At 47.5% G+C, this 25,665-nt stretch overlaps 1 protein-coding gene across 1 annotated transcript in view; it reads right to left on the reverse strand.

The window, feature by feature from the left end:
• IL1RAP (interleukin 1 receptor accessory protein) overlaps positions 1 to 21,561 on the reverse strand; it is a 37,343-nt gene extending 15,782 nt beyond the window's left edge. Inside the window, exons 1-2 of the mRNA XM_085233414.1 lie at positions 21,407 to 21,561; positions 7,752 to 7,822 (exon numbers count right to left, since the gene is read on the reverse strand). Coding sequence (XP_085089540.1) covers positions 7,752 to 7,821 — 70 coding nt within the window. The 5' untranslated portion in view covers position 7,822; positions 21,407 to 21,561. The remainder of the gene's footprint in view (positions 1 to 7,751; positions 7,823 to 21,406) is intronic.
• Positions 21,562 to 25,665: the final 4,104 nt, after the last annotated feature.

Consider the following 25,665-nt stretch of genomic DNA (forward strand, 5'->3'; position numbering starts at 1 on the left):
TTTTTTTTTTTTTTAATTGCTTCCAGGGAACAGGATCAGGACAAACAGCACGCTCACCACCCGTTTATCCTCCACAAGCTCCTTTTCACCCTATTCCTTCCACCTGGAAGGATGCCCTGTCACAAAGAGACACAGAGCAAGCAAAACAAAGTGCCAGCTAACCTGAGAGCAGCCTGCACTGCCCATGCTACCAGGGCAGAGGATGCACAGCAGGCTCCCTCGCACTCCCTGCAGCAGCCAGGAAGCATTAGTGAGGGCAACCTGACATCTCAGAGACCTAAATGAGTCCAACAGAAAGGGGTGCTGCCTGCAGCTGCCCCAGGAGAGGCATAGCAGCACACAGCATCCACCTCAGAGTCAGCACTGCAAAGCTTCTCTAGTTCACAGATATTAGAGGAACTTGGACAGGGAGAAAAAAAACAGAATACAATATGCTCTTTGAGCCCAATTCTTCTGAACTGACTTCACAGGCCCAAAGCAGGATTTCTGGCATTTTATCTTCCTTAAATAGACAGTGGGATGTAGCTTGGCCCCAAATTCATACTTAATTAAAAAAAAAAAAAAGCAAAGAGAGGAACCTTTGAGAAGACAGCCCCACAGCGCTTTAAGGCAGCTCTGCTAACTCGTGGCTCAGAGATGGTTAGTCATGGGGAGGCAAAATCTGGGCCAATAAGAATAGAAATGTTTTCTGGCTGTTTCATACATCATGTAAATGCAAACTGCACTGCTCCTCCTGTGGTATCTGGACAAAGAGCAAAACGGCCTGGGAGGAGGTGGTGAGACTAATGAGAGCCCAGGTATTAGGAAACCAAAACTCAAAGCACTGGAGAGTGCCATAAACCATCACCTCAAACACACAGGTTCTTCTTTCAAAACTAAACATCAGGCAGGAGCACAGCTATTGCAGCCAGAGGCAAGACTCATTCTGAGAGACCAAAATGAGCACTGGAAGCCTTAAACCATGTGTGGTCACCCATCTCCACCATAGTAGAAGACAATCTGGAAGCCAGCTGGAACCAGTATGCTGGTTCTCCCTGGTTAAGCTGCTGGATTAGGTCAAGTTTCCATGGAGCAGTAAACAAGACAAATGAGCCTGCCACTGACTGTCTGCTAATTGCATGACAAAGCTTTCATTACCATTCACATTTGTTTTCATACAAAAAGCCTCTCCCTTCAAAAGGAACGAGGTCTCCCTGTAGACCTGGGGCTGTACATCAGGTCACAGGGTTCTCTTTCCTGCACCTGACTTTGCAGTGTCCTCATGGGCTGCAAAATGGAAAATTGTCCTCATTACTTCAAATGGCAAGGCTGGAGAGGAAGGAAACTGTATAAAAAATTACAGTGGAGTAAAGATCAATGAATTTTGCAATCGTGACCAGCTCTTATGTTTTGCAAGAGTTCATAAATCAGCATTGTAAACCTACTTACCCGTTCTAACTGAATGAGTAAATGAAAATAAAATACATTTCTTTTGAGTAATGCGCAGGGGAAGGAAAAAATACATCATCGTATGGGCCTTGTTTTTTTCAGTTGAGGGAGGAAAAAGGCTGTTGTCCTTTACTGTAAGAGTGGTACAAAGCGATGCCATCACACCATGCAGGTCATGTTTAGGTGTGCCCTGCAGCACTGCCCTCACAGAGCAGTGCCATCACCTATTGCTCATCGCAGCAATGTCAAACAGCACAGGCTGAGTGAGACCTCCTTCATGCAGACCAAGGCTACAATTTGTGGTGCTCCACATAACTTCCCTCCTCCCTGTGCCATGCTGTCAGTAGTACTTGTATTTCCATTTTGGGGCACCATAATGTTTCGCATCCTATCCACTGCTTAACCCACAATGGAGATTCAGAACCTGTTTGCTGCTTATGAAGTACGCAGATGCTTGGAGGTCAGTCTACACTGGAGGCAGCTCAAAATCAGGACATCACAGTGAACCTCAGCTCTTACTGATAAACAAATTCATACACTGATACATACACAAGCATACACTGATAGATCCTGACTCCAGTAATGGTATTCAAGAGGGCATCATGAAAAGAACATGCAAGAAATACACAAGAACTCAACTCTAGTTACTGGAAGCAGCCTAAACTGGCACAGTGGTGTTCAAGTTTGCACCCATTCACACTTATTCTTACTAGGTAGGTCTAGGAAGCAAGTTTCTTCTCTCTTGAAGCATTTCCTACACTATACTAAGCTGCTGGGGTTAAGAGCAGCTTCCGATTAAATCAAGTGGGAGCAGCCTTCACACTGATTTCAGGGCTTCACTTGACAAATGGAAACCCAGCAAAGCGATGGGTGCACTTGTAGGTGAATGAGAAGTTGCTCCAAATATCTTCCTTGCTCGGGCTGTGTGTTTCAGCTCATGCTCATGGGATGTATCTACTGCTGTTCAGCAGCTTCTCCTATTAGAGAAACTGAGCTGTCCCATCTCTGAATCTGCTGCTTAAACATCAGGCATCCCAAAACAGACTCCTCTTCAGAAGCCAAAGAAAGCAGCTTCTCCAGATGCAAAGTAGAAAATGAAAGGAGAGAACTAACGACGTTGCCTGGCTGCACAGAAGTGAGCACACTTGTGGAAACCTTTCCAACCCTTAATTTACTGCAGCCATTCACTCCTTGGGAACGGAACTGAGAACATGAGAACACCCATCTGAAATGTTCCCTTCTGAGATGCATCTGCAGCACCTATTGGAAGTGCTCAACACAAATAAAATTGGTGCAATTATTCGAATTTTCAAGGTGACACAAACTACTGAACCTGTGGATAAAAAGATTAAAAAAAAATAATAAAAGGAGAGTAAAACCACACCAAGAAGTGCTATTCCTTCTCCCTGTTCAGCAGTTCTACGCAGTCATTTCAGGTATACTCAGGTATACATTTCAGGTATACAGCACCTCCATTTAAAGGAAAATTCTCCAGCAATGAACTTTATCAGCTTCACACCACCTCCACCCCATCTCTCCCTTCCCCTTCCCTGGGGCTATGAACAAAAGGCTTCCACTAGTTATTTCTTCACAGAAGTTGTAAAGAGCCACTCTGATGACAGGGCATCCATCATGCCCGCACTAATTACGTTGCCACTTGCCAAATCAGTCTCTAATCTGCAGGAGGGGGCCAGCCCCGTGTGCAGAGCAGGGCTGCCACTTGGGAGATGCTCTTCCCCTCACAGGAATAAAGGATGGGGCTGCAGCACCCCACAGCTTTCTGCCTTCTTCTGCAGTACTATCTTTAGGCAAAGCTGATCCAAGCTCACCTCTGTGCGTGGAGGGCAGCCAAACCAGCAGTTAGCTTGACATAAGCGTCAGCATCAATGAGGCAGAAAGCCGGTCCAGGAAAGCAATTAAGTGAGAATTAATCATTACCACCTTAAAAAAAAAGAAAAAAAAAAAGCCTCCCCCACCCTCTTTCAGGCGCACAGCAGTTTGCAGTGAGTGGGAAGCAGAGGAAGTCAGGCTGAATGGAGGAGCTGCTCTGAGAGCACTGGCAGTGCCAGCTGTGGCCAGCTGCCACGCGTGGGAGCTCTTTCTTTGCACACTCGTGCCAGGAGCACCCACATTTCCACCGGGTCTGCAGTTCTGCTTTCAGGCACGCATCCTGCACAAGAGCATCGCACAGCGGCACTCTCTGCTATAGAGGTTGGTTCCGCAGCTGAGAAACACAGTGGCAGAGCAGGAAAGTGATTCCCACTTGGCTCAAACCCCACCTGATGGTGCAACGCAGGAGAGGGAGGGTGGCGCAGAGCAGAGCAAATGACTGCATCTCCCCGAGAAGATCCAAACACACTGAAATAAGTGGGAATTGGAAAGGCTCGTGTTAACCACATCTCCCAATGCCCATCTGGCACTGCTGTGGTACCCTCATGGAAGCATCTCCAGAGGGTGCTGTGGGTAGAGCAGCATCTTTCTCCGAATGGTTATCATTTCAATAGGCAGAACAGACAAGAAAGGAAGGAGAAAAAAAGAAGAAAAAAAAAAGACTCCTTGGAATATAAGATTCAACTTGTCCAAAAGCACTTACGCGCATGTTTCACTTTAGATTCTGAAAGCCTAGCTCAAAGAGAAGTGATCAACCTGTAATGGAGCCCACTGCTTCTGACTTGGAGCATCCTGACCCAGCCACACACAGTCTGTAACACAGAGGAGTGGCTGTTGTTTATCTTAAATCTCCTGCACAGCAGCTCTATGCCTGCTCTACCTGTGATTAAAGCTGTGCTTACTGAACGTGGCAGAGTATTTTGGTTACCTCCAGCAACTTAGCACAAAAAAAAAACAAAGCATTTGGCTTTCTCTAGCAAGCTTGACATGTTTTCCTGGAGGAAACCCACAAGATCAAAACAATGAAGGTAGAGGTATGAGCTGCTTCAAAGCCTGAAGGAGAAGAGAAGCAAATAGCTACTTTCCATCTCACTTCATTCAGGAAATTGCTGCATAAAGCAGAGGAAGAGAGAGAGAAAACAGGATGGCCTGTTGCAAAGGTATCCATAGGAAAAGCAGCACAAAGAGGCGTTTGCCTGTTTAGTGCCATGACAAAGCTGGATACGAGCTGGCAGGGGCTATTCCATATGCCTGGGACTTCAGGTCCAGGCCCAGCTCCTAGCTCTGCCATGGATTTATGGAATTAAAGCTGTGCAGCCTCATTATAGCATTGAGCCAGGGGCTTGGGTGGCCTCCCATCCTGTTTATAATACAGTAAAAGATATTACACACCATGATGCAAAAGTGACTATTGAACACCATCCCAGCGACACTCCCCAAATGAACTTTCTTCCACGTATTTTGCACATTGTGCAGAATATAAAGTGAGCCATTTGCACAAGATTTGCCCCTCACCACCCCCTGCAGCCAAGCAGCAGAAGCAAGCTTTTCTCCACTCTCCTGGCATGGCTCATGCTGTGCAGAGGGAGGCTGAAGGCTGATGTTATGTGCCCTTACCCTGCACACCTCTGTTTCACAGCATTTGTCTCCACTTCAGGGCCATGCAACCTCAGCATCACACCACTTTATGCACACAGGTACCATAAAAATCCGTAACTGCAGTAACTCAGACTGGTATGCATGGTTATAAAATCACCTCCTGAATTAGGACAGCTAGAAGCTGAGATGGAAGAGTAGGAGGAAGTCAGGAAATCCCAGGAGAAGATGGTGGGAGAGGGATTTAGTCTCTTTAGAAGACAATAATGCAGTTTAATCTATTTTTCTTTTGACTCTACACACTAAAATAAGCTCTTCAGCTTCTGGGGCTGTCACAAATCATAAGGAAAATAAGGCCACTGGAACCTCATCAGTAGAATAAGAGAGATATAGTAATAATCCTGAGGAGCTGCACAGCGCTTTCCATCTTCAAAGTGTTTTACAGACAGTAATTTATTAATCTGCAAATTTCCCCTGGCCACTAGTAACTGCTCTGCCTCAGCTCGGTGCCCAGATGGGAGCTCAAGAGCTGGTGCAGGAGGGGAGCAGGAGGCAGCACCGACCTCCTGAGACAGAGCAAGGATGCTGGCTGCTCAAAGCCATGGCTGCAGATGTCAGCCTACGCAGGATTTGACCCCATGCTGGGCTCACCCTGCCATTCAGCCTGCCTGACAACCCTAGAGCAGCTTTCAGAGGAATTTCCTATGCAAGAGGGTGCTTCCTGGAACTGAAGGATTATAGATGCACTCCAGTTATCTGTTAAGTCAGATGTAACATGGGCCAGCTGTGTACTAGAACAAAGGGGTAACATTATTTTATATTCATGCTGGCTGTTTTGCTTTTCGACTGGCTTAAAAAAGACGTAAAACCAATGTGTGTCTGCATCACAATGATGGTGTCAAAGAAGTCATTACAAAATTGAAATTTGGTTTACTGGGTTTTGCCATCCTTTCTTCAGCTATCAAAACACCTGGGTCATTAGGTATCCTGCAACACCACAAGCACAGAGACCTAAGACAAGAAAAGCAGAAGACCCTGAATATCATTGCAAAGCGTCCCAAGGTTCACATTTAAGGAACTCAAACCCAGGCACTGCAGACCACACATACTTTAAAGACCAGAAGAGATGCACCCATCATGAGCAAGCAGCAGGCTTGGGCATCCAGCTGAAGCAGTAAAACCTTTCCTTCCCTTCTCAGGATGTTTCTAACACAGACTGTGTCATTACCTTCCCTACCTTCCATTCTTCCCAAGCAGATCATGCCCTGCAACAAACCCAATCCACATCATTAGCTGGGGCTCAGCTCCATGCTAATTGAGCCTGCAGAGGTGCCAAGGCACGGTTCATACCCATACACCCAGAGACAGCTTTTATCCATTACAGCATCCTGAAGATGGGCACCACAGTACCTGAAAAGCTTCAGCAGAATGCACCTTAAATATTCCAGGAAGGCAGTGCCATGGTATGAGTGCCTCACCTGCAGCTATGTGGTGCTTGGATACCAGCTCATGTTCCTTCTTGAAATTCTACTACTCTGGCCCCAAGAATAGACAGCTCAAATGCTGTACCATTATCAGAGTACATCCAGCCTCCCACAGACTATTTGTGGGTTTGCAAGGGTGAAATGGGCTTCAGCCTCAAGCCACATAGCATAACAGAGGGCTGCCCTCCATCCAAACACAAAGAGTCCTGCAAGCCCAATAGCAGAAGCAGTGCATGTTTTGACAGCCCAAAGTGATTTAAGGCACATGCAAAGAAAAAGGGAATTCTGCATCATCCACAGACCTCCAGAAAATTAAACACAAACATGATAGTGGATTTGCAGAAGGAATATGCTTTAACTGGCCACGTCCCATGCATCACCCTTTGACGCTCACATCCTTGCAACACTCTCCCAGGGCTCTAACCCTACTGACGACTGCAGCTGACCCAGGCCAGTAGTCCTAAGGCAAGCCAGAGAGAAAAGCCTTCAGCCTCTGCACCTCAGTACCTACTAAGAAATCATCCCCAGTCATTCAGGAAGGTACAAGATTATAATCATCCAATAACTGTTTATCAGCTCAGGGTCTCTTAACTGCTCCTTTGCCAATGCTGCAGTGGGGCAAGCTCTCCAAGGAGGCCCGTTAAAACCCCAGGGCTCTTTCTGAACCTTGTTCCCTCAAAGCCACGGCTTGTTCCTTCTCCCCTCCCTCCCCCTTGCCTTCTGCAGATCGTGCTGTCTCCTTCCTCCCCCGAGGAGGAAGCCCAGAGCTGAGGCACACACAATCTGCCTCTTCACCAGCGCCCGGCTGACTGCGTGCCAGGGGAGCCGCGAGCATGACAGCATATTTCCTGTCAGGAAAGTGACTCAGTGAGACGGCTGCGAGAGCTCCTCTTACCCAAGAAGTTCCCCTCTCCCCTCACGTTGCTGAGGCATGAGTCAGAAGCTGAAAGCCAGAACTTCAGCCCCCTCCAGAGCCACACAGGAACAGTGAATTTTGGGTTCGAACCCAGGTCCTGCCTGTATCTCGGTGACAAGGTGCTGTCACATGCCTGGTTTTGTCCCTTCCAGACTGGGAATGACAATGCTGACCAAGCAGAGGGCTCGGATTTGCAAAGCACTGTTACTCAGAGGCTGGGCCGGCTGCTGTTTGCTTACGTACCCATTTACGCTGCACTCACAGCCATGCGTGCGAGCGTTACACAACCCCTGCAGCCAACCCATGTGTATGTGCACTTTGCCAAAGCGCTCTACGCACAGCCATTTCACCCAGGAACCACACAAACACTCCAAAGGGCTGCAGCCAGCTTTCCTACACCACCCTCAGCCCTGCAAACAAACCCTGTGAGCACTCACCGGAGCCACTGCCCAGGGGCACTGCACACAGCCAAAGCGTCACCAGCAGCACAGCACCGACCATCTTCATCCTGCAAAGCACACCAAGGGCTCTGGTTATTTCACAACATTTCAACTCTGCAGGCATTTAAAAAAAAAAAAAAAATCTGAGCATGTGTGTTTATTCTTCCACCCACTCATAGATCTTTTAGTTCTTGTACTTTTTTTTGTTGTTGTTTGTTTTTCTGTATTTCATTAAGAAATTCATAGCAGTATTGTCCTGCCTGCAGGCACCCAGGAGGTGACAGCTCAGAAGAGGACTCTGAGCTCACTGACTCAAGTCACTGGAACAGAGCACGAGCAGTAAGTTTGCTGTTGCCTGCCACATACAGCAGGGTATAAATCTTAAGCTTTGACTCCAAACATAGAGGTCCTATGCTGAGACCTCATTCTGCCAGTGCACATGCTCACTGTTCAGAGAAAGTGCAGGAAGTGCTGAAGTACATTTGCACCAAACACAGCTCTATGCAACCAACGCCTACACCATACCAGCTGCATGGCCCCAGCCCTGCAGGGAGCCCCCAGGATGAGGCTGCACATCATTCCCCATCCAATGCTTCCTGGATACAAGCAACGAAACCCAGACTCAACATGCGCTTCAGCAGTGACCTGAACCAACATTTGTGCTTGCAGTGCAGCACCCATAGGTAAGCAGAAAACCAGCTCCTGCTGCAGAGTACAGTTCCCCGTAATTTGAGATAAACGTACACTGCCAGTTCCACTTGCCACATGCTCTGAAATTTGGCATTCAGCTCTCGGAGCTGCTCACTCATTAGAATTAAAGCTTCCCCATGTTTCTAGGTTTTCCAAGATGCAACTTAAGCTGCTACTCATGAAAGCTGACGTACTAGATGCTCTCATTAGTGGAGCAAAGGTGCCATCGGATTACAAAGGGACAATACATGGTTAAAAGGATGAACCTGAAACAGCTAAGCTCAGTCAGGCAGTGCAATAATGAGCACAGTGCCACTGACAGAAGCATGCTCCTGACAGGGAACCTGCTGCAAAGTGTGAAGATAAGCCACCCTTAAACATGTTCCTCACAAGCCTCTGTATACCATGCACATTATGGAGAAGGACCTCAAGCAGAGGCAGAGAGCAGCTAAGATCGCACAGGTTGCCCATACTAACAAGAATGGGGTGTGTAGACCACTCAAAGCTCAGCAGCAGTTATTTAATCCTTCCTTTCCAATGAATTAAAAAAGCATTTGTACAATGCTTTCCCTGGGTTGGGCTCATCCCTAAGAGACAAAGGGAATCTGGAGCAAGCCTGCTCCTCCCCACACAGTGGGCTGCACTGGAATCCTACAGGTAGCAGGGATGGAGGCAGCTGGGAGCTGGTCATCCTCTTTTTCCTTCACCAAACTCAAGTGGTCTTCACTGCTGCCACCTATAACCACAAACACATAGGAAGCATCCATAGGGAGGAATGAAGATGAAGGGCATCCACCCTTTGGAAGACTCTAGAAAAGATAAAACATATTTCTGTCATCAGACCAGGGAGAAAGAACCAGTGTGCTGCACCTTTGGTGGGATTTCAGTAACTTTTGGGAATTGAAATCCTGAAACTGAGGGAGTAAAGACTGGGAGGGAAGTGGAAATCATTTCCTTAACAGATATCTCATGGTTCACTCTCCATTTGCCATTAGATTAATGAACAGTGTGTCCTAACTTAACCTTCTTTTCCACTTTTTTCGTCCTTTGTTTTGTACAAATGTGTCTGAACTCAGCCCTGACTTTGGAGTTCCTCTCATTTACAGCAAGGCCATTCACGTGGCCTGAGGCTAAAATAAACTCCATTTCACTCAGTGATACCCAAGCTCTGCGGTGAGCTAATATTTACCTCCATTAACTGCTCCAAAGAGTATGCTCCTTTCAGCGGTCTCAGGGCCACTGGGGCTCCATTCCCACAGACAAGATATCTAAAATCCCCACGTTGTGAGGGCAATTCTTGATTCTTGCTCTATCCAGTTATAAACAGTTATAAGCAGGATTTACTTCTGCTTTATTCCAGCCTCTCCAGAGCAGATCGTGTCAGTGAGGAGAAATGCAGAGCTTGTCAGATCACAATGATTCCCCCATTAGTAGAAGGGGCTCCTTGGCTGCTCTGACATCTCTCAAGGGTGGGAAGGGCAGCAGAAGGAGCCGAGACCCCTCAATGCCACCAGCACTGTGATGTTGCAATACAGATGGGCCAAAAATCTGTGATGTGCCCCAAAAATGTGTTCCCAGGGCAGTCCTGTGGTCACATTTCCCCAGAAGGATGTGACTTTGCCAACAACACCAGGAAAAAGAACATTGCACACATTCTGTTGCAGACGGAGGTGGGTTTTGTAACACTGGAAGAACATGATGCCACAGCACGATAACTCACCCGCTCTTACCAGGAACAGAAGAGAGTTTTCTCTGCCTTTTCCAGCAACCTGCTTCTTTGCTTCACGACACCAGAGAACATGTTGTAGTCCTGCCAGTAATGACACAATCACTGCCCAGTTAACTGGCTGCAACATCCTCATCTCTGGCTGCAATTGGAGGAGTCAGAGGTTGGCGAGAGCAAAACCCAACCTGCATAGGAAGGGCTCCCCCAGCCACATCCTTACCCCAGCAGGCAGAGAAACCACACACAAAGCAAATGCCAAACACAGCCAGGAATAAATCAGTGAGCAGAGGAGCATACAGCTCAGAGATCACACACAGGCAGACAGCAGTAATCAGAGCTGCCAAGATAAGACTGGAGAGCTCAGATACATCACCAGCGATCCAGGAGCTTCTCAGGAGAACAATACACTCTGAAGTGTTCTTAATGCCTCCATAAATTAACATTTTAATAATAATTCATAGAGCAATTGGAGAAAACAAGTCATCGCCGCCATTAATAGAGCTCTTAAGGAACTAACTTGATGTTTTCATTTTGTTTTGAATTTGTTTTCTTTTTGTCTCTTTGATCACTTTCTTCATCCAAATTTTACCTTGCATTTACCAGAGAGCAAAGAGAGGAGCAAGGGGAACACAGACGTGGCGGGGTCTCCTGTTCCCAACGGCTGAGGTGGTGGAAAGATTTAGTTTGCATCTGATACTGGCTAAGAACAGGCCTGATGACGCAGAAAACATGGCTATTTCCATACAAGGAATCTTTGGTTCAAATAACCTTCCTATTACCCTTAGCAGCACAGACTCAGTAAAACCTCAGTGCTTTCCAAGAAATTACAAAAAAAAACAAGATCGGTATCAAACAATTAATTAAAAGAGCTGCTCTCAAAGCAGCCACTGTACACCTATTCTCAAAGACAACTGTACTAATCCTACAGAACAATGTCACAATTCACAAGAAACTGCCTTTGTCCCTTCAAACCACGGGCACCTGGAGAGCTCTGACAGGTTTTCCGCTGCTCACCAGAGTCACATTTCTGTGCGCAGAACAAAGGCGCCCTTCAAAACATCGTCACTAAGTGCTCTGGCTGAAAGGGCATTTAAAATAAAGCAGTCGCAGGAAGAGGAAAACATAAAGCCTGCTCTGGCTATTTGAATGGGGTTATATATTATTTTCTGTAGGAAATTTTTTGTTAAGCCCCTCTAAGTCAGAGGGATTCGAGAGCACTGGGCTGGCTCTAAGAAAACGGATGCTGACACGGGAAGATATTGGCTGACATTGACTTTGGAGACACTTTGCTTCTAAACTACATATGCCTGGGACAGGAAAGATTCTGGTCAGATGCTACCAGGGCTTCAAAGCATGCACAGCAAGAGCTCTGCTTACTCTGCTAGCAGGCAAGTTGATTGTGCAGTGATTTGCTGCAAAACCAGGCAGTATGCAGGAGGGGCACAGCTCCTCTGCTCCATGGTACCATGTGGTCTCAATCCCTGCATCTCCACACTGTGCTGGAAAAGGCAGCTTGACACACTTGCTGGGTTTTCTTATGAGGAAGATAATGCATAGCCAAAGCACACTTAAAGAATCCCGAAGGCAGACAAAGGGCAGTCAGAGAAAAGCAATTAGAAAAAAAAAGAAACGACCACTAAGTGGGAAAAGGCCCTTCAGCCTTCCAGGAAACACTCTTGCTTTTCAGTCCATGCAGGACCAAGTCAAATAATAGGAGGAATTACTGTAGCATAAATCTTGATGCCACTTAGCCGAGACTCACACAGCTCCCGCTGCCCCCAGCGCTCCTCCTGGGGCTTCTGGGGCACTGAGCAGCATCGCTTTTGCTGCACTCCTGTCCCTGTCCAGAGCAAAGCTTCCCCTGTTGTGGGTCTGCCAGTCCTTATGGAAATTCCTCCCAAGAATGCAACACAGCACTGAACTTCAGCCAACTCCCAGCCCCAGCTGGGGACACTACATCAAGGCAACGACCAGCAGGGCTGTCGGACACCCGCTGCTCACATCCCACCTGGGATTCCACATAGCCACATCCACATAAGCCATGCTGTGCTGTTACTCACAGGAGCCTCATGTGACTTCTTCCAGTGACGTCATGGGGCTGCAATGCAGGGCAGCCAGCCCAATGGTAAATTATTAGAGATACTAGGAAAAATTTCTTCCCAGAAAGAGTGGTCAGGCATTGGAACAGGCTGCCCAGGGAGGTGGTGGAGTCACTGTGCCTCGAGGTGTTCAAGAATTGTGGAGATGTGGTACTGAGGGATGTGGTCAGTGGGTATGGTGGGAATGGGTTGGCAATTGGACTAGATGGTCTTAGAGAATCTTAGGATTCTGCAGTTCTAAGCTGGAGCTTCCTGCCAAAAGCCAAGTGGAGGCATGCAAGGGGAAGGACAGGTTTTGTTTTCTCCTGCACATCATCCTAAATCCCTTCTGTTTGAGGAGACACAAGCCTCTCAGAGTTTCAGCTTGCTTTTACAGATAACCCTTGAAGAAAGATGTAAGATGCCTCAGGAAACATCTCTTTCATCTGCTTTTACTGATGATAAACACACTTGCCTAGGGATGAAATGGAAAACAGAGGTGCATCACCCTAAGGGTCACAGAGGGATGGAGAATGACCAGAGAACCTGTGAACTCTTATTGACATATAGCTACCTGGAGTCCTTTTGGCTCAAGAGAGTTAAAGTCAACAAGCACAATTCTGAGGAAGTGGCTATTTTTCCTCCCTTAAGAGAAAAAGGGGGAAAGAAAGTGACCTACAGAAGTGGAGTGGAATGGGCTTAAAGGTCCACCTGAGGAAAGGCAGTGAGCCCTCTTTTCAGTCCTCACAGAGTACTCTCAGGGCTCAGTAAAGCAGAAATGCTGCAGATTCTGCACGCTGCTCTGCTGGAGCTCAGACTGCTACCAATCAGACTCTGGCAGCTGCTTAGCAGGCAGAGCACACCATATCTCATACATTTAAAATAAACCAGCTCAACAACCCGTCACCTCTCTGAAATACATGCACACTTGGACAAGGCAAACAGCTGTGACTGTCACCCAGAGATACGTGCAGGAGGCCAAAGATGGACAAGCAGAGCCGTGGCTATGAAATCAAATAGCACACATTACTAATGCACGCATGCAGGCCATGGAACAGTTCAAACACCAACATACAAGAGCACTTCTGTGCTCAAGCAAAAGGTATCCAGCCAAGATATTCTGTTTTTTAAAGTCTGAAAAGCCAGGGAATGAAAAGCTTCCAACAGAGCTTCAAAGAGAGCTGATACCTTCCGTGAAGCCAGACACAATGCTTCTATTTTGGATGGTGGTGTTACTGTGAAAGAAGAGTGCTGAGAAATACCCTTGGACTGCCCCAGCAGAAAATAAACCAGCAAAAAAGTCTTCATATAGAATAAAAACAGAAAACTTCAACCAACATGGCTTACAGACCTGAAGGAGCTTAAGAAATCCAGAATGAATTTCATCCCTCACTGGAAAAGCCCTCACAGGCCCTCAAATAGGATCTGAAAAAATCTGAGAATTAACATTAAGTTTGTATATTCTTCCCTTTCACTTTTTTAATGGCTTTTAGATGTAGGCAGCTCCACTGCCCTTCCTAAGAGGATATCCTTCTCTCCATATAGATACAGCAGCACAACCACATCACGTAACAGAGTGCACTATAAGGATCCCAAGCTCATCCAGTCCAAAACCCAGAGCACAGCCCAGACTTGGGCAGGTTCAGCATCTGGGCTGACTGCTCCCACAGGACCAGCCAAGGTCTCCTGGACTCAAAGCAGTTTTTCCAGGCAGACCATATCCAAAGCACAGTAAGTGCTTCCACACAGCCCCTCCACAACAGGCACTGCACAGGCTCTGCTGAGCACTTGCTGCATCAAACTCTCAATATCAAAAAAAAAAAGCCCTCTCCCTAAATTCAAGCACTTACTGCTAAACACATATTGGCTTTCACTTTGTCTTATTCTGCTATATCACTCATTAATTTGGGATGGCTCCTCTGCTCCAACCTCCTTTGCACCTCATTGCCACACACAGCAAACAGAGGCCCCCAGCACCTTACAGCACAGCATCACACTCCCTGGCTTCCCTTCCCAAGTGCCCTTTTATTGGGCAATCACTGCATAACTCCCTTACAGTTTGCAGTGCTTCCAACACTGCAGACAGGCTTACCCATGCTGCTGCCAGAAAAAAGATCTGATCTCTATCTACAGCACTGGGAAAGGCTTTCCTCAGGTGACCCCAGTTACCTAGGGATGAGCAAGATGTTCAAGGGTAAAAGCAAGCCAGCTGAGCTTTTTTTTTTTTTTTCTTCTTTTACAAATTGAGGCCACACATCATTTCCACACCTGGCATTTCTATTAATCAGGTTAATTTAATCACATTTAGCCTTATAAGAGAGAAAAACAAACAAAAAAAAACACAAACAAGAAGAAGAGATGAAGATACTTAATTCCCTCCCCAGCTCATACAGGCTGTTCTGGAGTGTGCTTGAAACATCAGTCTCTGCAGCAGACCTTAAAGCAATAGAAAAATGAACAGCAAAGGAACTGAAAACTTGGCAGCACCCCGCTTACAGCCCTTCCAGCCCCCCCCAGGCCTCCACCTTCCCACCACCCACTTGTCCTCCTGGCAATGAGCAGAGCAGCTTGCTTCTGCATTCTTGCATTGCTGCGTTCTGCAAAGCAATGAAACAAACCTGATACATGCAGAAACAAAGGAGCAGAAGAGAAACAGAATGGAACAACCCTCCCCATTTCTAGCGCATCACATTTTGCAGCTTAGGCCTCTAACTGCACTTTCTACAAACAAGAACATGCTCCTCTGCAGGGGTCTTGCTTGGGCTCTGTCTGCACAGATTCCCTTGGACACAGTTCTCTGTTCAATCTTCAAACAACAGCATCATGAATTTTCACATCCAGAAGCCTCCTCCAAGGTGTGCTCTGTGACCCACAGCACCCACACAGCAGGGAGGCTGTGAGGGATCTGAAGGCAGCAGGAAGCTGCAGGTGTCATCAGTATTAATTATTTGTGGAGAGTGTGATGGATCTCATGAGGGGCAGCAAATTCCAGCTGTGTGACAAACAAAAGGCAATATATGCACTGCTGACATTTCTAAAGGCTACAAGGAGCAGCAACAAGAGGAAATACCACTACATGTTACAACTCTGCTGCAAAGGGACAAGAATCTGAGCAGTTTCCAACTTATTCTTGGTGCCCTGAAAGTCTCAGAGCTGTACTGACTCCAGTCCTGGGCTGGTCCATCTCTGCGAGGAAGTGATTGCTGAGTGCCCTTGGAAACCTGGGTTGGGTTTTCCCCTCACTCTTTGACACTTGTTGACACGACAGTGATAGAATCATAGAGTCATAGAATCACTGAGGTTGGAAAAGACCACTAAGATCACGTAGTCCAACCATCACACCATGCCCACTAACCATCTCCCTCAGTGCCACACCTCCACATTTCTTGAACGCCTCCAGAGACGGTGACTCCTCCACCTCCCTGGGCGCACCTGGTAGGTAAGGAAAGAAAAGCTTACAAAGGGGAAAACAACCCCAAAAGTATCCACAACTTGGTCCACTCAATGGAACCAATGTGCCAGGGAGGCTCTTCCCCCCATTATCTGAATCCTCCTTGTAAATAAGGGCTGGGAGGTGGCTGTGCTCGGAGGAGGGGGAGGAAAAGTTATTTCTCAACACAACCAATACAACTATTTGTATTAGTGCATTTGTACAGCTCTCTCTTTCAAAGTAAATATTTTGTACAGATTACCAGAGTTTGAATCAACAAGTTTGTGCAGTGGGGCCCTGGATGTTACTGTGCTGGGATGGAGGTGAGGTTATTTTCCTTCTGGTTTTTAGTTAGATTTGCTTTTTGTAACAGCTTGCTGCGGAGAAAAAATATAACCAGAATTTGGGGTTCCTGCCACTGCCGTTTGCTGTGCTCCTCTTTGTCCCCATGGCTGATGTGTTTTAAGCAGTCTATTAGTTTAGCACACCAATACGAGTTTCTGGTTAATCTACACAGAACCTACAGATGCATCCATCACCAGTTGAAGTATGTGAAAAATTGCGGAGCCTCCCTGATAACCAGGCACAGACAGCATACAAATGGCTGTCCCCTGAACCAAACACATTAGCAGAGGCTCCCGAAATCTGTGCCTCCGTTTCCCCAGCCACATTTATAACAGCCTCTCCCCTGCCCGCACCGCAGTTGTGCATCTTAATGTCCCTAAAAAGCTTAGAGATGCTGAGATGAAAGATGACTTGAGTGCAAAGTAAAGATTAACTCCCCAAGCTCAGAAGCCACCAGAGCTGATGGGGATAAATGTACCACGTACCCACCACAGAAATCTTGAGTTTGAGTCTGTCTTAAATAATAAGTAGTTAAGCAGCAGTTCCCTTCAAAGAACTCATCTTTGGCTGGGAGCCCCACAGGCAGAATACACAGAAATGCAATATACCACCATGGAAAATAGATGCCTTTACAGAATAAAGCCCCACCTGTTTGTATAGAATTTGGTAGTGAGATTTCAACTCATTTCATAGGAATATAACAGAGCTGTTCAGGTTTATCAAACGCTGTGATAAGAACAGGGCAAAGCGGCATTTGGAAAGCCATTTCCATTTCTGTTTGTTTTTAAATGATTAAAAAATCCAGTTTAAATATTGCAAGGAAAAAAATGAAATTGAGCAAGATAAGTTCTGGCTTCTCTCCGAGTGGAAGGCAAACCCCAAAATGCTACTGCAGATCAAACAGATGGGAGCTTCTTCACCCTCCAGAAGTCTCATCCTCTTGCACTCAGATTAACTGTAAATAGCTCATTATTTACACATAGGACAAAAGGTAAAATGAGAAAGAAAGGCAGTTGCAACCACAAACAATAGGCAGAAAAAGGCAAAAAAAATGTAAAAACTCCTTCCAAGAAGAAAACATCATGTCTTTCTCAGCAAGCAACATAATTGTCATCAATATATAGCTAAATGGCTCCGCAGCATCCTGTCAGCTCCAAGGATAAACATTTGGGTCACAGCTTCGCAAGCTCTTACACAAACGTTGGCTGAGTAGATGAGAATCATTCTCTGAACACCTGAAAATATCACAGGAGGAGACAGGATCAGGCCTAAGAGAGGCGAAGTATTCCATTACACTTGTATGCCAGTAATGCAAGGGATTAAGCAAAACCGGGAGGAAGAAAAAACAAAGAGAAGCAAGCAAACCAGACAGCAGCTTTCATAGTTAGAGATGAGTATTAAAGCTTCCTAAGTCCTCTTCTAATTCTACTAACACCTCTGCTTACTCAAGCTGAAGAGACTTCTGGAGTGCTGGTGCAAGTGCACAGTTGTGCTGTTTTTCATATAAATGAGGAATCTGAAAAGTACAAATTTTGCCCCAAAAGTAATGCCTCCCATTTATTTCAGTGGAAACTTCAAAAGCTACAAACGCTGTTAGACAGAGCACACGCTCAGCTACAAAACTGTTTTGCAACACAGTTACCACCACGAGCTGTGCATTTTTGCCAGCCCTGAACAAGAGCCTGCATGCTGCACTAGTGAAAGTCTGCTCCAGTGGAGGTGACCCACTGTGCCCCAGCTGCTATGTCAGCATCGTTGCAAGGAATATGTTGCCCACTGGGTCAAACTTCCACTGGTTGGTCTCCATACACGTTCAGCAAGTACTGACGAATGTCAATGAGTGCCATTTTTTCCACATGGGGGAATTCAATTGCACACCTTACTTTCATACATATTTCCACATCAGACGTTAAGGACAGATATAATTTTTCCACTTCAGTGGTATGAGAAGAAAGTGAAGCTCGGGCTCTCTCACACATCCCTTCTCTTTCTCTCACTCTCTCTCAGACTTCTATCTTTAGCCAGCTATCCATGCTGCAATTTTCTTAAAACTGTAATTGGATAATCTTGCAGGCTCCAGGGAAACCCTTTGTCAAGAGGAATTCCTGGGGAGATAGCCCTTATTTGATGAAATTGACAGCTGCTGAATTAACAAGGAGTTGACTACAGATGTGATTCTTTGCTCATAGTAGGAATCTTATTTTACCAGCAACTATTTTTAAGGAACCCTACAATGAGTTGGACTCCTCAGTGATCTTCATGGGTCCCTTCCAACTTGGGATATTCTGTTTTTATGATTCTACAAAATACATATGCTTGTACATTCGCATCCCAAAACGACGGCTGAGAAACGTGAGATGAGCCTTCTGCTTTGCAAATGCATCAGAGAGGGAGGAGGAGAAATCCTGAAATACCTCCCAAACAAGAAGTAGTTCTGTTCAAGCTTTGCAGTGACCCAATCTCAGCCATCCATTCTGCTGACGGCAGAGCAGAACACAGCATCACAAACTGCAGAAAGAAGGAAACCCCCCGCCCACAGGGCTTGAGCCAGATCAGCTCGAGTGTAGAAAACAGCTCTAAGCTCTACCTCTCTCCTGCCCTGCAGCTGGAGGAGCACCAGACCTCACCTACAGGGTACAGAATGCTGCTCCTGGGTACGCCGACCATCCAGGGGCTGTGGTGTTAGGAAGGAGAGCAATATCTGAACTGTGAGCTCCGCTGAAGAAAGTGTTTCAGTTCCAAGATAACGCAGTGCTGCTCACAGATTTCAGCTTATACCGGCTTTTCTATACCTCTATTTTTATTTCCAAAGCATTCCTTGTTGCTGTATGATGAAAAGAAAGTTGGGACAGACAGCAAAGATGCTGTGAATGGTCTGAATGCACTCACATGCTGGTTACAATCTTCTGCCTACCTTGCTGGTGCAGGAGAGCCAAGCTGGGCACTCCTCAGCCACGCTGCCAGCAGCAGCAGCCATCTCTGTCTCAAGTTTTAGCAAGTCAGAGTCCTGCTGTACAGGGAGGACATTCAACAACAGTAGGGAACCCGAGACAGATGGGAGAAGACATATGAGACAAGTGCCTGCCAAAATAGCCAACATAAAATCCAAACAAAATAAGCAAGAGGAAGGAATAAAAGAACATGGTCTTGTCTCTTGTTCTGAAGGAGCAAAACACTTCATCCCTGTTGCTGGCATCTGGCACATGCTGGCTCTGAAGGCACAGGGCTGGGAAAAACTCCCTCTGTCTTCTCCTTCCTACACAAAGATTTCCGAGCACACTACAGCACCATGGAGGCATTCTCCATCCCTCCACATTTCCAGGCTCCATCCACCTCCTAAGCCTCTCTTAACTACACATTCCTTCAGGCACTTTAGGGCAGGTTGACCTGACCCCAAGGCACTGCTCCAGCCCAGCCCTGCTCAGGGCTCATCCTCACTGCACACTGGGCAGTGCTCACATGCAGGGCACCTGCACTGAGATCTGCAAGGAGGGAGCCCAGAGGTGTTCAGACACAAGCTTTCCTGCACAGATTCTTGGAGGGATTAGGCATGACAGACCTGAGTAAGCACTGCTCTTCCCACTCGAGATGCAGACACTTGGAGTACAAGCTACATCCAGTAACACTGAAAAAAATTCACAGGGCTGCATGCACAGACACCTGCTCTCTGCACAGTGGCACTGTGTCAGCAACATAACCTGCTCTACCTTCATGCAACAGCTCCCACCTTCACACTTAATGCTTCCATCACCAAGTCCTCACAGCCCCATTCTCCAAACCCATCATTATCCTGCATCTTATCACCTTTCAGAAACAGAGTGAAGGCTCTTATGGAGAACGAGCTGCAAGCAACAGGAACAACTCCACATCTGCTTCCAGATGAGCAGAACATCTGGGTCTCAATCTTACGCTGAGCTCCCCCTCCCTGCTCACCAGACAATGGGAGCAGAAATCAGGGCACATCCCAGCACCAAAGTCTTTGGGCTGCAGTGATGCTCTCCTCGTGCAAGCAGGAGAAACGCCTCCTGCACAGAACACAATTTAGCATGTAAATCTTCTGGAGCTGCCGAAAGCAACCTGTAATAAATGGCCCTCTGCGTTGTGAGATATGGATTCTCCACAGCACGGTTAATAAATAATACTCTGATTTCTGTGTATGGAATTGTAAGTTCAGTGACAGTTCTGCTTACCCAAGAGAGGGCACAGTCAAAAGATGGACTGCCAGGAAAAAAAAAAAAGAAAAAAAAAAAAGTACTTTTAAATGATATGACAAATATTAAATAATAATAATAAAGATAAAGATAAGGAGGTTGCTGCAATCTCCCAAATCGAGAAATAAAAAACCTTTCCTATGACAACAAAACTAAATGCACTTAATAAGAAGATCCACAAAGGAAAGCAGGGCATTTTTTTTTTTTTAAATCTGTGCATTATAACCAGCTATTCACAAAGCAGAGGACAAGACAGAACCATGCCTGTGAGCGCGCATTTATTATCTGGTTTTCAGCATAAGGCCCTGTGCTCAGGATCCTCTGGTGCTGAGCAGTTCACACAGCCCAAGCAATGAGCCCAGCAACGTACCGAGGGACTTGGCACCGACACAGCATAGCGCTGGAGCCCTCATGGATCCTTTCTCAGCCGTTTCCACAGCCTCGCAGAACGCCTCGCTCGGGGCACAGCTGACCGCAAGCACACGTGCTGCCCGCACTCTCACACCGCTCTCCTGGACGCGTCTCTTGCACTTTATTTCCCCCGCTACGGCTTCAATCCGTGCCCTTTCCTCTCCCTGCTCGCATCCTAGCATCACGCTCACGCATTTGAAATGCAGACGAAAATTAAAGTTGCACCCATCAGCGCGTGCAGCGGTCGGAATGCCCAAATCTCCCCGGTCCAAAGGCGGCCACTTCAGCACCGCTCCGGGCAGCGGCCGCAGCAGCAGCAGCAGCTACCGGGGCACCGCGGCGCTCCCGCAGCCTCAGCTCCGGCCGCGCTCAGCCGGGGGCAGCGCGGGGTCCCGGGGTGGGCAGCGCGCACCGAGACCCCCTCCCCTCTCCTCCCCTTCCGCAGCTCTCACCGCGAGGGGACGGCTCTCAGCGAAGCGGCACCTCGCCTTCCCCGGCGCCTTCCTCACCGCAGCCGAATATTTCCGCTTTTTTTTTTTTTTTCCTTATCCTTTCTTATTTTCATATTTTGTTATTTCCCTGCTAAGCCGGCAGCGGATGGCGAGCAACGACCGCGATCTCATGCCCAAAGCCGTGCAGCGACAGCCGCCTTCTCCGCCCCAAAACTTTCCCTTCGAGTGGGGCAAGTTCACGGTTGGGTCGAGCCGGACCGGGCCACTCTTCCCCACCCGCTGTTCCCCAACGCGAGCACCGCGTCTCACCTGGGCACGCGGAGGGCTCGCACCGCCACGTCCCGCGCGTCGCGCTCTCTCCTTCGTCCACCCCCGCGGCCCCCGGCCGCACGGCCCGGCCCCGCCCCGTCCCTCTCGCCGCTCGCGGGGTCCCGCTGCCGGGAGGAGGAGGCGGGGGACGCGGTCGCGCTTTGGGCATGGCTCCCTCTCCTGGCCCGAGCTGCTCGCAGTTCCGCGCAGCGGGAGGCAGAGCGGGGCGTGCGGGCCGGGCGCGGCGAGGATAAGGGGCTGCCGTAGGGTGATGTGCAGCCCCGCGCCGACACGCGGCACGTTTTGCTGGACGGTGTGGTAATGGCAGAATAGCGGGACATCCCGAGTTGTAAGGGATTCACGCGGACCTTCGAGTCTAACCGCAGGCTCCACGCAGCTCCATCCAAAATCCAAGCCCTGGATCTGAGAGCATTGTCCGAATGAATTCTGGCAGCTCGAGGCTGTGTCACTGCCCTGTGCTGCCCGTTCCGTGCCCAACGCCCTCTGGTGCAGAACCTTTCCTTAACGTCCCCCAAACTTCCCCTCACTCAGCTCCGTGCCATTCTCTCCGGCCCCGTTGTTGTCACTGTCATCAGACAGCAGGGCTCCCTGTGAGAAGCTGGAGGCTGCCATGATGTCATCCGTCGGTCTGCACTTCTCTGGGTAAGACAAACCAAGGGACCTCAACCATTCCTCACACACCTTTCCCTCCAGACCGTTCCCCAATGTCACAGCCTTCCTTTGGGTGTTCTCTAGTACTTTTATGTCCTCCTTACACTGCAGTGCCCAACACTGCACCCAGTGCTCAAGGCAAGGCTGCATAACGCAGAGCAGAGCAGCTGGTGATGCTGGGCCAGGTGCTTGGCCTGGAAATGTGGAGCAAAGTATTTCTCACAAGGTGTCTTCGGGGTAGGTAATTTCTATCATTAACCACTAAAGCAGCATCAGCCTTCCGTTCCAGAAGGTATTTGGGTGTGCGTTCATTGTCACATCTTTCAGTGGTAGTGCAGGGAGGAGAGCCCTCCGTTCTCTCTAGCTCGCCAGGACACTCTCCTATCCTGCCAGGAGGTGACCTGGCTGTGTTCATGCTTCTGTCACCTCTTGGCAGCCTGACAGTAGAGCAGTATGTCTGGACACGAAGCCTTTGGTGCTGGGGAAACTTCAATCCCTTCAAAAAGCTGCAGCACTTTTAGCACTCTTCACTGTAGCGTTGCTTCCAGGTTAGACTGAATTCAGGACTTTGGTCATTATCCCCAGTACATGGCTCCAGAACATCCAGAAGACCACATTTCATTCTAGCCACAGAAGCTTCCCTGCAGCACCCTGTGCTGGGAAGCAGGGTTTGGCCACCTCTTGCAGCCTGGCACGGACATCCCTGTGTTCCCCTTGAGGCCGAAGGGAGATCACTGCATGCACACTGCATCTGTGAAAGGGGGGACTGATCCTCAGCCCACCTCACTCATCACCCTTATTTTCCACACCCTGAGGATCAGTGGCTGTGTGTGAAGGAGCGGTTCTTCCACCTGCACCTTTGTACGCTTTGCTTTCCAGGGCTCTGGCATAGCAAGATTAGGCAGAATGTTTCTTGTCTCAGCAGCTTGTCCTGGTGGTGAACGCCCTTGAAAAACTGCCTGCTTGGCTTTTGCTTAGAGTCAGCTCTACTCAAGCCATCTCTCACCCAAAGCCATCCCAAGATCACAAGGCAGAGCTCTGTGCAGTCTGATGTACCCCACTTTTGGCAGATCAGCCCATGTTTTTCTCCATGCTACCTACACAGCTCCAGGATCCATGCTATCCTCCCCACAACTACCTTAGGTATCCATACACTCGGCTGCATTACAGAATTTAGACAAAACTGGAATAGCCAGGCACATTTTTTGAGCTGCATTTTCCAGCATTCTTCCAGAGAAATATGTGCCTAAAATCTTTTGTTGAAACAAGACAGTCCACTTTTCTCACAGAGGATGAAATAACAAAAGGATTGCATATTTTAGTCGTGATTTTTAATGCAGATGTGGGAGTAACTCAGCTGCTCTGATGATTGCTGGAAGAATTAAATAATAATAATAATGCTACCTTCTTCAGTGCAATATATTCCATCCATAGATACAGATCTGGGATAGGACATGTTATTCTCATTTGGGAAGACCCAAGCACTGTTGCAATACTAGTAATGCAGGTTAGCAGCCTCTTGCACATACGCCCTAGGAAATTCACACCACTCCAGAATCCTAGCCTAGCTCCATCAGTGCAAATAGGGTTTTTACCTCAATGTCATCAATTTCCCTGGATGCTGATGGAAAGCTAGAATTTGACATTTGATACCCTTGAACAGATCATGTGTTCAAAGCCAGATTTCCAGATATTATATTAAGGCTATATCTGATAGCAAAGCCCAAATCACACCTGCTTATTGTGTTTTCATAAGAAATGGTTCAGACTCTTATCCCATATAGATTTAAAAAAAAAAAAAAAAAAAAAAAAAGCAATTCCCTACTGTAGAATGAGGGTAATATTGCTCACTTGGGCTCAGTGCTGTCATAAGGATTATTTTTGTATTGCTGTTTTTCTCCCAGCATTTCTCTATGTTTGTGCATGCTATTTCTGTGCAGGTTAGAATGCAACACAGTTACACCCCAGAGTGAACTATACTACAGTTTGAAGAGCAATTCAGTAAATAGAAAACATTTTTGAGCACAAAAATGAAGCAGCATTGTGCTACAATTTTGGGGCAGGGAGCAAAGAGTAGCATTACTAGGTGAAACCACAGCAGGGGACTTAAATAGCAGAGGATGTGCTGGATGTGTTGTGTTGAGCCAAGACGTTGAAACTGCTGGCATTGCAACTGCGGGGAAAATATTCCACAGAACTTCAGTGGCAAGTGGCCAAAACTGGCCATGGTTTGCTGCTGTTCTGCTATTCCTGTTAGCCAATTTAGAGCTAGAAACACACAAAGAGCCTGGATCACACAGCCCATTTCTCTGTCACATCAGGCACAATGGCATGCGGTCCCTTTGTGAAAAGGACCATGCTCTAACTTAAAAACAGGTTGTGTTTTCTGCCTGTTGCTCCTCCTGTCCGTGTCCCTGGTGGTCAGAAGCCTTCTCATCGTTTCCCTCACTAGTTTGTTCCCTCGTGTTCTGGCACAAGCACTGGCTCCCATTTCAGAAACTGTTCTGCTCACGGCTCCTCGCTCCAGGATTTTTATAGATACCATTCTTGGCTCCTTTTTCTCCGAGCTCCTCAGGACTGGTTTTTCAATCATTTTTCCTAAATGACTCTCCATTCACCTTGGACCTCTTTTCTGAATCTGCTCTGGTTTAAATTAATCTTGAAGCGCATATGGATGACCTCAAGCAGTCACAGCATTAAGTGGGAGGAGGTCTCGCTGATGCCTTTATACAATGACATTGAAGTCCCCATTTCTCACTGAAATTTCCCACCTGTTAATCCTAAGATTGCATTTATCTTTCCCTAACTAAACTGTGGTAGGGGCCTCCTATTTCTCCTCCATTCGTGCTTCCAGCGATAAGTTCCCCGGGTAGACCAGAAACTTGTTACTATTCTCCTGTCAGCTCCCAGTTCTCTCGTGTTTGCCCCAACTCCCAGCCTGCATAAAGCTTTCTGATTCGTTTGTTCTTAGCCAGCATTTCTGATACTGGGAGACCAAGGCAGTTTCATAACCTCTAAAAGACATGTTCGCGCTTGCTACTTTACTCACACCCACCTAACCCATTTTTCCTCCTTCCCAGTTCAGGAAACAAGCCCTAGACTACATATAATTATAGTCTGTGTAGTTATAAATGAACGTGCCTTCTGTGTTTTACACCTACATTTTAAATGGCGTTGAGAAGAGCACGCCTGATAACCTGAGATACAGGACGTAGAAGAACCGGAGAATGACAGACACTGCTAGCATAGCAGCACATGGGCTGCCCATCTGCTTCTGTCGAGGAAGCAGAGGTTACCCACACACACGTGTAAGGGATGCATACATTTGCTGGGAGCATTTTCCAATGAGGAGAGCTGTGCTGGTCATGCAGGCACACGTGGCTTTCAGACAGGTGAGTGCTTCTCCTTTACTGAAATGCACAACGAGCTGCAACTGTTTCAGAGTCAGATCACCTTCACTAACACGTCCCGTGCGTTATTTGCCATGTTGGCCGTGTCCAAACCAGATCTCAAATTGCCTTGCTCCCCAGTGAAGCACATTGCGTGAGCCTCTGCAGCAGTCCTGCAGAGTGAGGAGGGCTTGGAAG

The sequence above is a fragment of the Meleagris gallopavo genome, chromosome 11 (assembly GCF_905368555.1).
Source record: "Meleagris gallopavo chromosome 11, MGAL_WU_HG_1.1, whole genome shotgun sequence".
Lineage (NCBI taxonomy): Eukaryota > Metazoa > Chordata > Aves > Galliformes > Phasianidae > Meleagris > Meleagris gallopavo.